The sequence below is a fragment of the Rhododendron vialii genome, chromosome 12a (assembly GCF_030253575.1).
Source record: "Rhododendron vialii isolate Sample 1 chromosome 12a, ASM3025357v1".
NCBI lineage: Eukaryota > Viridiplantae > Streptophyta > Magnoliopsida > Ericales > Ericaceae > Rhododendron > Rhododendron vialii.
The window spans coordinates 18,516,571-18,531,756 of record NC_080568.1 but is presented as its reverse complement, the minus strand read 5'-3'; the positions used below and the strand labels follow the sequence as shown (position 1 = coordinate 18,531,756).

General features: G+C 38.7%; 1 protein-coding gene and 1 long non-coding RNA gene across 2 annotated transcripts; both read left to right on the top strand.

Moving 5' to 3' along the window:
* The first annotated feature begins 980 nt into the window (after positions 1 to 980).
* On the top strand, positions 981 to 6,652 carry LOC131310058 (uncharacterized). Its single transcript, XR_009195102.1, has 5 exons — positions 981 to 1,060; positions 3,911 to 4,014; positions 4,146 to 4,229; positions 4,943 to 5,052; positions 6,362 to 6,652. It is a non-coding gene; the product is annotated as an uncharacterized LOC131310058 (long non-coding RNA).
* Positions 6,653 to 12,916: 6,264 nt separating this feature from the next.
* On the top strand, positions 12,917 to 14,531 carry LOC131309521 (eukaryotic initiation factor 4A-III homolog B-like). The gene is made up of 6 exons (XM_058336139.1): positions 12,917 to 12,988; positions 13,529 to 13,705; positions 13,787 to 13,835; positions 14,125 to 14,215; positions 14,263 to 14,326; positions 14,472 to 14,531. Exons 1-6 carry the CDS (start codon positions 12,917 to 12,919, stop codon positions 14,529 to 14,531), a joined length of 513 nt encoding a protein of 170 aa, XP_058192122.1.
* Positions 14,532 to 15,186: the final 655 nt, after the last annotated feature.

Here is a 15,186-nt window from a genome sequence, read left to right as displayed (position 1 = left end):
TTTGATGGATTTAAACTATATTTTTCTCTGATTCAAAGAAAGAGATAATTCATCTGATAAGTCCTGTATTGAGAAATATTTGTTGCCTCGATTGGTTTTGGAACATGTGGATTCAACGTTACGTTGGTTTACTATTAGCCCTTAAGAATTGCATTAATATACTGTCCCATGCATGCGTTGGAGGCCAAAGTGTTGGCGAGGATATGAGAAGGCTAGAAAGTGGAGTTCATGTTTTGTCTAGAACTTCTGGGAAAGTTTGTGACATGATCAAGTGGAGAACATTGCGGACATTGCAGAGTAGAGCTATCAATATGTTGGTTCTTATGAGTATAGCTTCCTGTTATTGTGTTTTTTCCCATTTAGTTATTTCTGCTATTTTTCTTTGGGTCCGGTTCTTTTTGTAGAGATTATTGTTAAATGTTGAGGATATTCATTTGGGGAATTCATTCTATGTAATCGATATTGCAACAGGAAGAGTCTGATGAGATGCTAAGCCTAGGTTTTATGGATCAAATTTATGATGTCTACATATACCTTCCACCAGAGCTTCAAGTAACACTGTGTGTGTGTGCACGCGCCTTTGCATTGACATTGACTTGTCTGCTAATTGATCTCATCTTGAATTTGAAAGAAGTTCTTTTATAACTTTGAGTACAAATGTAATCCTGAATTCTTCGTCAATTCTTGTTTTTTTTTTTGGGGGGGGTGGCGTTAGGGTTATTCCTTTCTTGTGATTACAAAATTGAGTGTTTTCTTCTACCTTTCAGTGAATAGATCAAATCTGAACAACTCGATGAATCTCGTTTGGAAGAAGTCGGTTTGAACTCGATGAACATGAACATCGACGCTCGGTATTTATTAGTAAATCTCGAATGGAATGGCAGCTGGGTTTCTCCTCAGTTTTGGGTTCTTCAGGCTCCCTTCTCAATTCAGTTTCGACGCTAACCACCTTCCAACTGATTTGTTTGGGTTCCATTTTGATTTCAGTTTTGAAAGTTCCTCCAAGTCATGAAGGAAAGCGTTGGGAGTCGGATTGGGTTTGCCTCTGTGTCATTCCCAGGTAAATAGGCACACTCTTCTCTCTCTCGCCCTCAACCTGTATGTAATTTTTTGGACCCGTTAGAATTTTGCTTTTTATGTGAAAAATATACCATGAAAAACCAAATGGTTATATGCAAATGCAAGAACTTCAATTTATCATCAAAAGTTCATAGACTGAGAGAATAAAAAAAAAGAGGTTCTATTGGGCTTAGTGAAAAAGAGTTCTTGTATTTCTGTTTGACCAAAAAGAAAAAGAAGAGTTCTTCACTTTTGGAAGTCTCAACTTTGGTGTTAAGACTTGGTTATGTTTCTTTCTCCATATTTACCATCAATCGAACAAAAATCATGGGGTGGAAGTATGGAATACACCATCTTGATTATATTTTAGGTTCCATCTTTATTGGTTTTGTATACGGGTGGCAAATTGAATCCAAACCTACCCATGAGAAAATAGACCCAACCCAGCCCATTTATTAGTTGGGTTAGAACGGGTCCAACCCATCTAACTCATTTATTAATTGGGTCTTAATTGGGTCAACTTAAATGACCCAATAGGTCATGAACACAACTCAACAAAAAAAACCAAAGGGGACACATCTCGATCAAAAAGCATGCGTCAAGCCGCCTCCTTTTAAACCCCCCGTCCTCCTCCTTCCACATTTGGTTTCTCCCTGTTGAGTTTCTCTCTCTAGACATTGCTTAGGCTGCCCCTCTCTCCCCCTCTCTTATCATCTGATCGCCCAATTTTGCAGCCCTCTCTCTCCAATTAGCTTCCAATTCTTTTTTCTTGATAACTGAGCTATGCCCATAGAACCAACATAAATGATAATGGTACAGATTATACACATCTGTACCAGCGCGTACAAACCATTTGTGGGCCCATTTTGGGTCCCAAAAAATAATCGGAGCTGCTCATTTTGTTTATGATCCCTACAAAAAATAAGCTCAATTCGAAATTGGTAAAGACGTTTACAAAATATCCAACTTGCTTTAGAATTCAAGCTAAATTATGGGACAAAGTTGGCCGTTTCATAGATGCCCTAACATATATTGGATTGAGTTTATTTTTTGTAGGGACCATAACCAAGTATTTTAAACAAAATGAGCGGCTCCAATCATTTTTTGGGACCCAAAACAATCCCACAAAGGGTTTGTACACGCTGGTATCTGTACCAAACTACCAATAACACCACTGTAGAATCAATCCTATGTGCGTATCTCATTTGTTGTTGACTAGCATCAGTGCATCACAGAAAAATGACAGATTAAATCAAGGGCAACTGTATTTAAGGCCTCTACCTAAATGGCTAAATGTAATAGGCTCCATATTACCCAAGTTCTAAAAAAAGAAGGGGGGATAATATGAGAATTTTAATGTACATGGGTATTTTAGTCATTTAGATGTATAGGGGTAATATAGTCATTTTAGAGTACATGGATATTTTAGTTACGTTAAAATTTAAATTTATATGTAATTGGATTAATGGGTGGGTCGGGTTTTGATTTTAAATAAATGGGTCGGGTTAGGTATGGATAATTGAACTCATAACTAATGGGTTCTAAATGGGTCAATGACCCATTAAAGACCCAACCCACTTATAACTTACCCAATTTGGCCCAAATCCACCCATTTGCCACCCCTAGTTTTGTAGGAAATGTGAGTTCTATGACGATCAGAAATCATAATATGCCAAGTGAGATATGAAGAAAAAGGGACTGTTCTGTGGCCTGTATAATCTATTCTTCTTATAAAAGAGTCACTTGTTTGTCGACTTTTCCATACCCAAAATACCCTCCCTACTTTTCCCAATTGAATTCTCAGCCCCAAACCAATGCTTCTCCCACCACCCCAAATGGCACATCCGGCAAACGGCTACCCAAACTACTCCATTACTACAACCAACTGTTTCAATGGACACTCCCTCCGCCCCCCGGCCCCCTCCCTTTCCATCCGCATCCCCAACCTACAATTCAAACTTCCATTGAACCTCTCTCCACCGCCAATGTTCCCAGCCGCTGGAAAAAAATGCGGAGTAAGTCTATCTTATCCATCGTCTGAACCCACCCCCCCTCCCTACATCCATGGAAGTATGGAACACATGTACATATGCATTAGCAAATCTACCAATTTCAGTTCAACCAACAAATCTACCTGTGGTTTCTAATGAAGTCGGCATAATGCACACCACATGTTCGATTAAATTACTAACACATGGTTTGGTTATGGATGATATGGTTCTAAACATCAAATAGAAGGAAATAAAGCCGTGCTCTTGCTCGCTCGCTCTCTCTCTCTCTCTCTCTCTCTCTCTTGCGTGTTTGATTATAGGTAAGCAAATGAGACTTTATGCATGTGCAATGATTATGCGGTTGATGTGGCCAATCGAACCATGCGGACTCTTAAGGATTTGAAATTGAATCGTTCGTTCGAATTTCGTTAGAGTCTCTAAGGGCATGATTCGAATCCTTTTTTGATGTTGGGTTTCTCTATTTCATATTGTGGGTTTTGTCTTTTTAATTTTCTGAACCAATTTTCTCTTTCAAAACCTTTCGTAGTTTCAACTTAATTCTAGGGTTTCGGCTTTGATCGCTTGGCAAAATGTCGGGTTAAATATCTTGATTTATGAATGTTTTAGTAGCTGAGGGTCTGTGTTCCCGTATTTTTTCCATTGATATGTAAATTATCTAGAATTTGTTGGGTTTGAGAAGTTGAGTCTTTCTCTATCTCCTTTTGACAAAAGTGGAAAAGTTCAGTTGGGGATACAATTGATGAGTATTTAAAACCAGATTGCTCAGATTCAAAAGTGAGAAGTGCACATGATGTAGTGACTTCGCATGTTTATGTGCCTTGCGCTGATCAATTGCTCAGATTCAAAAGCGAGAAGTGCACATGATGTAGTGACTTCGCTTGCTTATGTGCCTTGTGCTGATCAACTGGAGCACAAGAAGAGCAACCTCTTGCAAACTCTCATAGTATGTGTATGTGCTGTTACATATTTCTTTCTCTGAAAATAATAATAGTTTAAATAGTTTATCATTGTAGCTATTAGTTTGTGATGAATGTTAACCCAATGAGCTGTTATAACATTTTCGTTTTCTCTAAGGCTTTGTGTGGACTTAGAATGAATGCAAAGCTTGCCCAAATGGGGTTTCACTTCCCGAGTGGATTCTTAAATCTCGGGAAATAGGTACGGGCATACAACTCTTATTTTGGATATACAGCTGAAAAGATATATACTGCATATTTTGTACTCCCTCCGTCCCAAAAAGGATGACAATTTTAAAAACTCGTGTCATTTTTCATCACTTATATCTTTTAATCTTTAATATTTTTCATGAGTTGAAAAACTTTATATAATAGAACTAATCGCGAACTATCAAACAAGATCCATATTGCATATTTTGAGATCCATATTGCAAGATATAAGGAATTGAAACTGGCACGGATATCAAAAATTGACATCCAATTTGGGACGGAGCCAGTAGCATTTGATGTAATTTTCTTTTTCAAGAAGTCCCATTCCAAGTGTCTTTATTTGGAAAGTTAAGCTTTGGTATAGCTTCCCTTCTTTTCAACTGTATTTAAGAATTATAACTATCCCCCCCGGAAAAAAAATCCAAATAAGACAAGGACCTTTTAGAAATTTTGTATCAAATGTTCGTTCTTTAAACATTTATGCAAGTCAAGTAATGAAAATAGATTGGCATAGACAGTATAATTGTGAGGTGTTTAGCTCATATGATAGGAAACACTCAACTGCAGGCCTATGAGACATGCAAAATGTTCTCTTCAATGTTATAAAGTTTCTTTTTATTTGGGCCAAATGAAAATAATAAAGAACTAACATGGCTGCCCCTTTCCATTTTAAATCCTGCAAGTGGTCTTCAGTGCAAACTTGAGGGTATACTTGAATCACCACTTGAAAGTGGATATCATGACAAATGTGAGTTCTCGGTTGGAAATTCTCTGCAGGGCAATTCAACTATGGGCTTTGTGGTTGGAAACTTCAGGTAGTCAATTTATCTTTTAGAATTCACATCCTATAAATTCTCAGAGATTATGCTAATTGTTTAGGTTTAGATATCACCTGTAAAATCCTGGCTTAAAAAAAAAAAAATTTTAGTCACGTGATCCGAATAGGAACTAGAGACTCTTAATTAATACTAAGAGTAAATAGGGCTTATGCGACGTGAATTGTGGTCCGAATAAACGAGTGAATCTTGGTAAAATTTTATAAATATTATGGGTCGATTGAGTTACATCCGACACACGGTATGAGTTACGCAAAGTTAGGATTTTTGCTTAAAAATCCGACACCACCATGATAGTTCTTGTATTTTTATTAGTCTATGTTGACTTTTTTGGATTTTTAGGAGACTGGAATTCGGACGCGTTCGGACAGAGTTCGCGTTAATGGAATGCGAAATATGTTGTGTCAATAGGGAGATTGTAACAGGTGTACCTTTTACCTGTTTCACCTTTGTCTCGCCGAAATATATATACCATTATGGTTAATTAGCAATTTAAAAAGGCAAAGCAAAGTTAAAGAAATAAGGAGAATGGTAAAGAAAGAGAGAGAGAGGCTCCTGCACCCTAGACTTCCATCCGCCGAGATTCATGGCTTACCATTCCGTTTGTTTTCACCGGAGGGATTCTACTGTTCCTTTTGGTAATCTTTCTCACCCATTAATCTATTTATAGTTAGTAATATGATATGTATACTATTTATAATAGAGGAAGTAGATTTGGGGCAAATCACTTACAACCCACACATGCAAAACACACATGCACAGCGCACATATCACTGGGAAATGGCAGCCATGGCTGCCGGCCAACTCGACACCACTTTGGCCATTTCATCTCACCCCGATCTCCAGCGTACATCTCTCACTCCTCGCACTCGCCACACCTGAACCTCTCTGTAATTTCCACACCAGTGAAACCCTTTCCGACAAACAATTCGGCTTCGGAACTCGCCACCGTAAATTGATTTAAGTAGGTTATTTGCAAGTGTTGCTATGACTGTTATAAGCTCTAAATTTAAGAGATTGAAAGAGGAATTTGATTTTAGCTAATTAAAGACCCAGCTAAAATCCTACGTGCCTATCCTAACAGATTGTAGGAATTCTATCTTAAACTTCTGCATTTTTGTACCCATAGCTTCAGAGGAGATAACAGTTAAGTATATATTACTTTCATATTAGAACTATAAAAACTATACATATGCCGACCCGACGGCCTAACGAAGGAATTAAAGTCAAGTACTACATCAAGTTCAACAACTGTGGCAAGTAGTAATTCATAGTACATTTTGTATAGGTACCGGTGCATTGGACTAGCTCGGTACGCGACAAGTTAGACGCAATCTTTTTGGTGAGCTACGCAATACCTTGGTTACATGCATTTTATTTAAACGTTTTGATGTGAAATGGTATTTGCTTTCAAATGCTGGAAAATGTGAGTCATGTGTTTTATTTATGAAACTTGTTACTTTTAGCAAAACCGTGAATTATCGGAAAGTGGCCTATTCACGTGTGTTTTATTATGGCTGGATGTAGACCATGGAATATGATTTTGGTACTTGAACGCTATGAATTGCTCAGACTTGTTTTCTATGCTATGTTCGTACGGTGTCCCGAGTCCTAGGGGACAGTAAAGAGACTAGTGACATACGGGAAGTAAAGGAGTGTAGGCCAGGCACCCTAAGTGGTATCGATATCATAAGGTTGCTCTCTCTGACCTAGGGGTTGCTCCCCTCATGTTCTAGCAAGGCTGTCGAACATTAGTACTATTTTCATTCTACTCCAATGAAACCATGAAGCGTCCTTCTACTTGGACTATTATGAATGACTTGAAAGTATCCTATGTCGATGTTGCTTTCTGATGAATTTATTCTATCTTGCTCCTATTGAAAGTGAAGCATTATATGATGTAAAAACATATCCATGGTCAAACCTGTAACCTTGGTATTACGTATCTCATACGAGCATTCGCTTATGACCTATTCCTTATATTTTTAATTTTTTTCAGGTTAATGTAAGTAGGCGTGAGTGGAAGTATAGTTTTGTGGAACAGCCAAAGCAAATGTAAAGTCTAGTGTGCTTTTGTCTTCTCTGGAACAGTGTACAAAGTTAAGAGTGGTAAAATGTCTATAAATAATGATCTGTAGTTGACTATGGAGAATGTATGTTTCAACGCTTCCACATCTTTCTTTGAGATGTTATCTTAATTTTGCTCTGAATTGTGGAATGAGAAGTTAGGCCTTGGAGACCTTGGTTCTGGCTGGTCATGTAGCCCACACAGGTTTGGGACGTGACATCACCAACTGGCTCACCAATGGATTTGTCCAACATGAAAGATCGTTCAGGTTGACATAAACTTTCTGGAGTAACTGCAGTTGCAATGCAGTTTGAAGAATGCCAAACCAAATGGAAAACTATTTTTAGTCACTGCTATAACTCCTATAAAATAGAGTTGCCAAAAAATCCACACGCCTTTTGTGAAAACCCACAGTGGCGATCTTTCGGTTTCAAAACAACAAAATACCATTGTTCTAAAATTCGCTAGGCGCTAGTCGGGCGAGAGAGGGCCGCCTAGCGCCTAGGCTGGGACTAGGTGCCAACTGTTAAGCCAGCACATTAAGGGGCTGTTAAGTGGTGGTTTAGTTGGTTGATTAAGAGGCAGTTATAGCATCATCAGATTTCGGTTAAGTGTTTCTACTCCAGCTCAGCGTTGGTCCCACCTCAGCAATCCTTGTGAGAGCTTTTCATCCAATAGGAAACTGAGAGAGATGTGTGTTTCTTTTGGGTCTTAGTGGTATAAATAGTAAAGGGCCAATGCTTTGTAAGGGCAACGAAAAACAGATTGAGTGAAATGAAATTGATTTACTTCTCTCTTTAGCTTTTCTTTATGGTATCAGAGCGTTCTGACGCAAGTCCTTCAACTCGATCCTGAGGCATCTTCTTCAAAGATTCAAGGACAGATTCAGACATTTGTTGTTCAGTAAGCCTTAATTTCTTTCAGTATTGAACGTAAGAATGACAGTCATCTTCTTCAGCTACAATTCCACCTGCCCTAGCATTTTTAGTTTCTAATTTTCATTCCTTGGTGAACATCAAATTGGATTCTGGAAATTATTTGTTGTGGAAAACGCAAGTGATCAATGCTTTTCGTGCGAATGGTTACATAGGCTTTTTAGATGGGAGTACACAATGTCCTTCTTCTACGACTCAAGATTCTTCAAATAATGTGATTAATAATCAACTTTTATCGTGTTTGACTGCAAGCTTGTCTTCAACAACCCTACCACATGTTCTAGGGTTTGAAATTGTCTCACAAGTCTGGTTTTCATTGGCTCAGAGGTTTAATTCTCTTTCTAAGTCACGAATTCATGAGTTGAAAAGCCGATTGTACAACGTAAGTAAGACTGGATCAATGGATAGCTATATTGATGAAATTAGAAGTCATGCACAAAAATTAGAGGCTGTCGGGCATCATGTACCTGATGATGATTTGGTGTTTTAGACTCTGAATGGTTTGCCAAAAGAAGAATTTAAACAGCTTAGAACAGCTATTGATGCTAGAGGTGGAGATATTACATTTGAGGAGTTAACCACAATTCTTCATCCCGAGGAGGCAAGACTTCACAAGGATGAGTCAACTTCGGTCAAGGTTTTTGTTACAACATCCAAACTACCTGAAATACCTAAGAATCAACATTTTGACGCAAATGCATCAACTAGTTCTCTTATGTATCCTGAGAGTAGTGGAGGTTCTGTTTCTCAAGCTCAAATGTTTCAACCAATCAATGGACCTGGACCATTCTATCCACAATCTTTTCCTAAGTCTAATAGAAACAACTCTTATGATGGAGGTTTTAACAGAAATAGAGGAGCAAGAGGTTTTAACTTTGGAGGCAATCAAAGGCCTGAGTGTCAGATTTGTGGCAGGAATAACCACACAGCACTGTACTGTTATTACAGACACAATCTGCAGTTTCAGCCTCCTAATCTGCATTATCAATCGTCTCCTTACATGAATGGAAGACCTGGTCCTTTATCTTGGTATGGGCATCAAGGGGGTTATTCAGGCTTTACTCCACCAGGTGGTTTTTCAGGCTTTACTTCACCAGGTTTTGCACCTTCACCACAGAATTCTGCACTAAGACATAATGTCTACACTAGTTTTAACAGGCAGTTTGGAGGGGGTAATGGACATTACCCTGGACACTCTGCTTCTCAGTTTTCTAGACCTTCTGTTGCTACTACCTATCCTCCACCAGTGGCAAATATGGTCAGTTATGCAGGACACCAAGGACTACAGAATACTTCTAGTGTCGATTCTTCTAGAGTCCCTCCAAACTGGTACTTTGACAGTGGGGCATCAGCTCATGTTACTAATGATTTGGCTAATCTTCAACTCCATCAACCTTGCCATGCAGGAGAGGGTGTTATAGTTGGCAATGGAACTTCTGTTCCAGTGTCTTATTCTGGTAAAGGTCTTTTGCCTACTCCTAACATCAATTTCAAACTTAATCATGTATTGCATTCACCTGCCATAACTCACAATCTTTTGTCCGTTTATCAATTTGCAAAAGACAATAATTGTTCCCTAATCTTTGACTGTAATGGATATGTGATTCAGGACAATCACTCTCCAAGTTCTTCACAAGGGGCCATGCCATCAGGGTTTGTACCCAATTCAGACCTCATGTAGTGCTGTTTCTTCTTCCTTCTCAAGTTCTTTTCAGTTCTCATGTGTCTTCAGCTTCTGTTTGGCATCAAAAGTTAGGACATCCAAGTCTTTCTCTATTTCTGTCATTAATAAAGTTAGGACATCCAAGTCTTTCTCTATTTCTGTCATTAATAAAACAGTTTCAATTGCCTGTTCATAAACCATTTGATGTGACTGTTTTCAGTTGTAATCAAGCGAAAAGTCATAAACTTCCTTTTCCTATTTCTGTTACTACTTCTGTTAAGCCTTTTGATCTTTTACATATGGACGTGTGGGGACCTGCTCCTGTCCCTTCTGTGCAAGGATTTAGGTACTATTTGCTCATAATTGATGATTTTAGTAGGTATTCTTGGTTGTTCCCATTACATACTTACACAATTCAAAACTTATGTCCAAACTCAGTTTGACACTCCTGTTAAGACTGTGAGATCTGATAATGGAGGAGAATTTGTGAATAATTGTCTCAAGCAATTGTTTTTGCTGTATGGAGTTATTCATCAAACTTCTTGTCCTCATACTCCTGAACAAAATGGTGTAGTAGAACGAAAGCATATACATCTCATAGAAACCACTCTAACCTTATTCATGCTGGTTTGCCTAAACATTTTTGGCTTGAAGCTTTGACAACTGCTATCTTTTTAGCCAATAGGTTGCCTCATAGTCCTCTGCAATATCAAATTCCTTATACCTTACTTTTTCATACAGCTCCAGATTACTTTGCTTTAAAACCTTTTGGTTGTGCTTGTTTTCCATGGTTGAAACCATATAATACTCATAAGCTTCTTCCAAAGTCTGTTCCCTGTATATTTTTAGGATGCTGCTCTACTTCCAAGGGATATTGTTGTTATGATCATATTCATGATAAAGTCTGTGTCAAGACATGTGAGATTTGAAGAAACATGTTTTCCTTTTCAGGATCTCGTAGCTGGGGCTTCCTCTTCTACTAATACTTCAGTCTCTTCTTCTTCTTTTCCTATTTCTCTTACTTCTTTTGATAATATTGTTGTCCAAGTTCCTTTGTCTTCATCTGTGTCTTCTTCTCTTGTCTCTTCTGAGTCTTCTTCCTCTGATTCCTCCCATGCTATCATACCAACTATCACTCCTCTTGTTCAAGAGTCTTCTTCTTCTGATGTGTTAGTTCCTCAGTCTTTTGATACTCCTGCTTCTACATCTACTGTTCCTTCTTCAGTAGTTTCTTCTATTCCCTTGGTTCATCCTATGACCCCTAGGTCTAAAGCAGGTATTTTTAAACCCAAACATCCCCTATCTCTGTTTACCTCTATTGCTCCAACTGCTGAACCTAAAATCTTTACAGAAGCTATCAAACACTCTGTCTGGCAGCAGGCTATGGCTGAGGAATATGAAGCCTTGGTCAAACAAGGAACATGGACCTTGGTTCCTCCTTCTCATGGTAACATTATCGGTTGCCAATGGATATACAAGATTAAAAGAAATTCAGATGGTTCTATAGCACGGTACAAGGCTAGACTTGTTGCCAATGGTAATCAACAACATGAGGGGATGGATTTCACAGAGACTTTTAGTCCTGTTATCAAGCAACCCACTCTTCGAATTGTTTTAAGTTTGGCTGTACACTATCATTGGCCTTTGAGACAATTAGATGTCTCCAATACCTTCTTACATGGTCTTATTTTAGAAGATGTGTATATGAAACAGCCATTGGGTTACAAGGATCCTCTTCATCCAAATCATGTGTGCAATTTAACCAAAGCTCTTTATGGTCTTAAACAAAGCAGGCATGGAGGATTGCAAACCCAGTTCTTCTCCTATTTCTGCTAAAAAACCTAGTGATCCTAATGATCCTCTTTTCTCTGATGTTCATTGGTTCAGATCCTTGGTTGGTTCCCTTCAATACCTTACTTTAACTAGACCTGAAATTTCTTTCTCAGTCAATGTTGTCTGTCAACACATGCACCAGCCTAAATTGAGTCATTTTGGGGCTGTTAAAAGGATTCTCAGATACATTAAGGGCACTCTCACTCAGGTCTTCATTTTACTGCTGGTTCTTTAGTTCTCACTGCCTTTGCTGATGCTGACTGGGCAGGGGATCCTGTGGATAGGCTATCTACCACCGGTTTTGCAGTATTTTTTGGTTCTAATTTAGTGTCTTGGTGTGCCAAGAAACAGCCTACAGTTGCTAGATCTTCTACAGAGGCAGAATATCGTGCAATGGCCCAAACTGCTGCTGATTTGGTTTGGATTCAGCAACTTCTGTCAGAACTGCAAGTTTCCATCTCTCCTCCTCATGTCCTCTGGTGTGACAACAGGTCGGCTATGGGCCAATAATCCTGTTTTTCATGCACGAACAAAACATATTGAACTTGATTACCACTTCATCCGGGAACAGGTCTTGGCCAAAACTATTGTTCTTCACTTCATTAGTTCCACTGCTCAACTTGCCGACATTTTTACCGAAGGTTTACCAGTCTCAAGGTTTCTGTTGCTTAAATCCAAACTAATGGTTGGTGATCCACCCATTAGTTTGCAGGGGGGTGTTAAGCCAGCACATGAAGGGTCTGTTAAGTGGTGATTAAGAGGCAGTTATAGCATCATCAGATTTCGGTTAAGTGTTTCTACTCCAGCTCAGCATTGGTTTTACCTCACCAATCCTTGTGAGAGCTTTTCATCCAATACGAAACTGAGAGAGATGCGTGTTTCTTTTGGGTCTTAGTGGTATAAATAGTAAATGGCCAATGCTTTGTAAGGGCAACGAAAAACAGATTGAGTGAAATGAAATTGATTTACTTCTCTCTTTAGCTTTTCTTTACCAACTAGTCAGCAGCCTGCCTAGTCTAGGCGTTGGACCACTGCTTAGTGCTTAAGCGGAGACTAGGCGGCCGACTTTTAGAACACTACAAAATACAGAATATCTACCCTTCAAATTTAAAATGAGATACAAAGAGGGAGTTCATTACCTGAACTTTTCATCAAAGTTCCATATTCATTTCAAATTTTAGTTTCTTAATCTTGATACTTAAAGTTGCACAGGGATCTTTGATGATGCATTAATAGACTGAAATTGAAAGGATTACTCGAGAAATCCGATGACAATTAGAACAAACAATTGGTGGAATATCTTTCCACAGACCTCGCAATCATTTCAGAAGAAAAAGAAGGACCATGAGGAACTCGTATATATCAGGAGTTCTTGTTTCAGTTTTCAGACAAATTGGTGTAGGCGTAAACTTGCAGGTTAGAAATCTTATAATATCTTGTATGTCGATATGTTGCTTCTCGGTGATGTTACACTTAAAATAGCTATTCATCTTTTGATCTTTATCTATCCTCATTACTTTGGTTTAAGAAAAGTGACAGGTATAGTTTCCCACAATGCGACTTTCTAGTTTTCTAACTTGAGTACTATTTTGGGAATCGTGTTTTTCCCCCAAGTTTGCTTCTGTGATATGTCCAAAATAACTGCTTCAGTTTACTTTGTTCTCCTAATTTAAAAATCCTAATTTTAGGTGAATGACGCAGTAGCCTGATTTTAAGTGTATATTGAAGGCCATTGGAGTGCATTCAAGCATAAGGTGATTTCAATCAGGTCATTTTCTCTAGAAAGTCTCTTACCGCTGTTCTTAATTGGAATTTGATATAAATGTGCTTTGTCTGATCCCATACCCTAACCTCCATTGACAGTAACAGACAGCTGCCACATTATTAAATCTACAATATTCTTTATGTGTTGACATTTCAATTGAATAGTACGTCGGTTTAATATTAGCCCTTTAGAATTGCATTAATATACTGTCCCTTGCATGCGTTGGTGGCAAAAGTGTTGGCGAGGATATGAGAAGGCTAGAAAGTGGAGTTCATGTTTTGTCTGGAACTTCTGGGAAAGTTTGTGACATGATCAAGTGGAGAACATTGCGGACATTGCAGAGTAGAGCTATCAATATGTTGGTTCTTGTGAGTATAGCTTCCTGTTATTGTGTTTTTTCCCATTTAGTTGTTTTTGCTATTTTTCTTTGGGTCCGGTTCTTTTTGTAGAGATTATTGTTAAATGTTGAGGATATTCATTTGGGGAATTCATTTCTATGTAATCGATATTGCAACTGGATGAGAAGCTAAGTTGAGGTTTTAAGGATCAAATTTAGGATGTCTACATATACCTTCCACCCGAGCTTCAGGTAACTCTCTCTCTCTCTCTCTCTCTCTCTCTCTCTCTCTCTCTCTCGCTCTCTCTCTCTGCGCGTGTGCGCGCGCGCGAATGTGTAGATAGATATTGGCTTTGCATTGGGGATTTAGGGGTGATTTAGTTTAGTAATGAAAATCTTTGTCATGATTCGTGTGTTCCTGATGCTGGTTTATGACAATTTTGTTTGTAGTTACTTATCTAAGGATGCACTTTGGGTTTGCATTACTGGTAGTTCGCTGGTCAGACATGGAGATGTTTCAGATCCTGCATGGAGTGGCATGGTTGAATATTTAGAATGTATGATATGATATTTGAACTTTGCTGGTAGTTTGATATCTTCTACCCTTCCTAATGAAATTTTGGAGATGACGAGCAAGTTTATGGTTGGTCCTGTTAGGATTCTTGTTAAACATGATGAGTTGACTCTTGAGCTAACTTGTCTTTTGCTCTTTATCTTCCTTTTGGGTTTTGAGAATCTAAAATTCAAATTTCGTTCCTTGTTAATTGCTTTTAAACTATATTTTCCAAATATTATAGGGTATCAATCAGTTCTTTGTTGCAGTAGAAAGGGAGGAGTGGAAGTTTGATACTGTGTGATCTTTATGATACCCTTTCCATCACCCAGGCTGTTATTTTATGCAACACAAAGCGGAAGGTATTGGTTTCAGTGGTCTTGTTCATGATATTGTGTGTTGATGTAATTAATATCTCACTGTGATGCAAATAATTTATTCTAGGGTTATTTACCTGGACACCCCTCCAAGTATACTCATTTTTCACAGTCACCCCATAAACAAATTTTACCTATGGTCAGACCTCCTCATTAAAGTTTATTTTTTTCAGCTTTAACTCCGTTAATGGTATAAACATAAAGAGACCATTTTGCCCTTACTAATTCATTCCACTCTCTCTCCCCCTCTCTAACACCCATAGCTCTCCCTCTGTGTACAAAATCTAATCCAACACCATTTCCGGCACATGTTCCGGCAATGAAGCCACCCTTCTCTGCGACTACCATATTTCTCTCTAAAAAATCGAATCCGAAGGTGGCTCAGAGAGAGAGAGAGAGAGAGAGAGAGAGAGAGAGAATCAAAGAAATGGGTCTAATTGGATTTCCCTCTCTCTCTAACCCTAGCCCTCTTTTCCATTGCCGCCGCCTGCCCCTCTCCCCTCCTCCCCGCGGGCTTTCTCTACTCCTCCCTCTTCCCCTATTCTTGATCGCTTCCTTCTCTGTTGTTTCTCACCGGATTGC

Excerpts from the sequence above, each read along its gene's own strand:
- LOC131309521 (XM_058336139.1), top strand. The coding sequence starts at position 12,917 with ATGAGGAACTCGTATATATCAGGAGTTCTTGTTTCAGTTTTCAGACAA. Across the intron at positions 12,989-13,528 it reads GTGTAGGCGTAAACTTGCAG|AATTGCATTAATATACTGTC; the intron begins GTTAGAAATCTT and ends TTAGCCCTTTAG. Across the intron at positions 13,706-13,786 it reads CTATCAATATGTTGGTTCTT|AGATTATTGTTAAATGTTGA; the intron begins GTGAGTATAGCT and ends TTCTTTTTGTAG.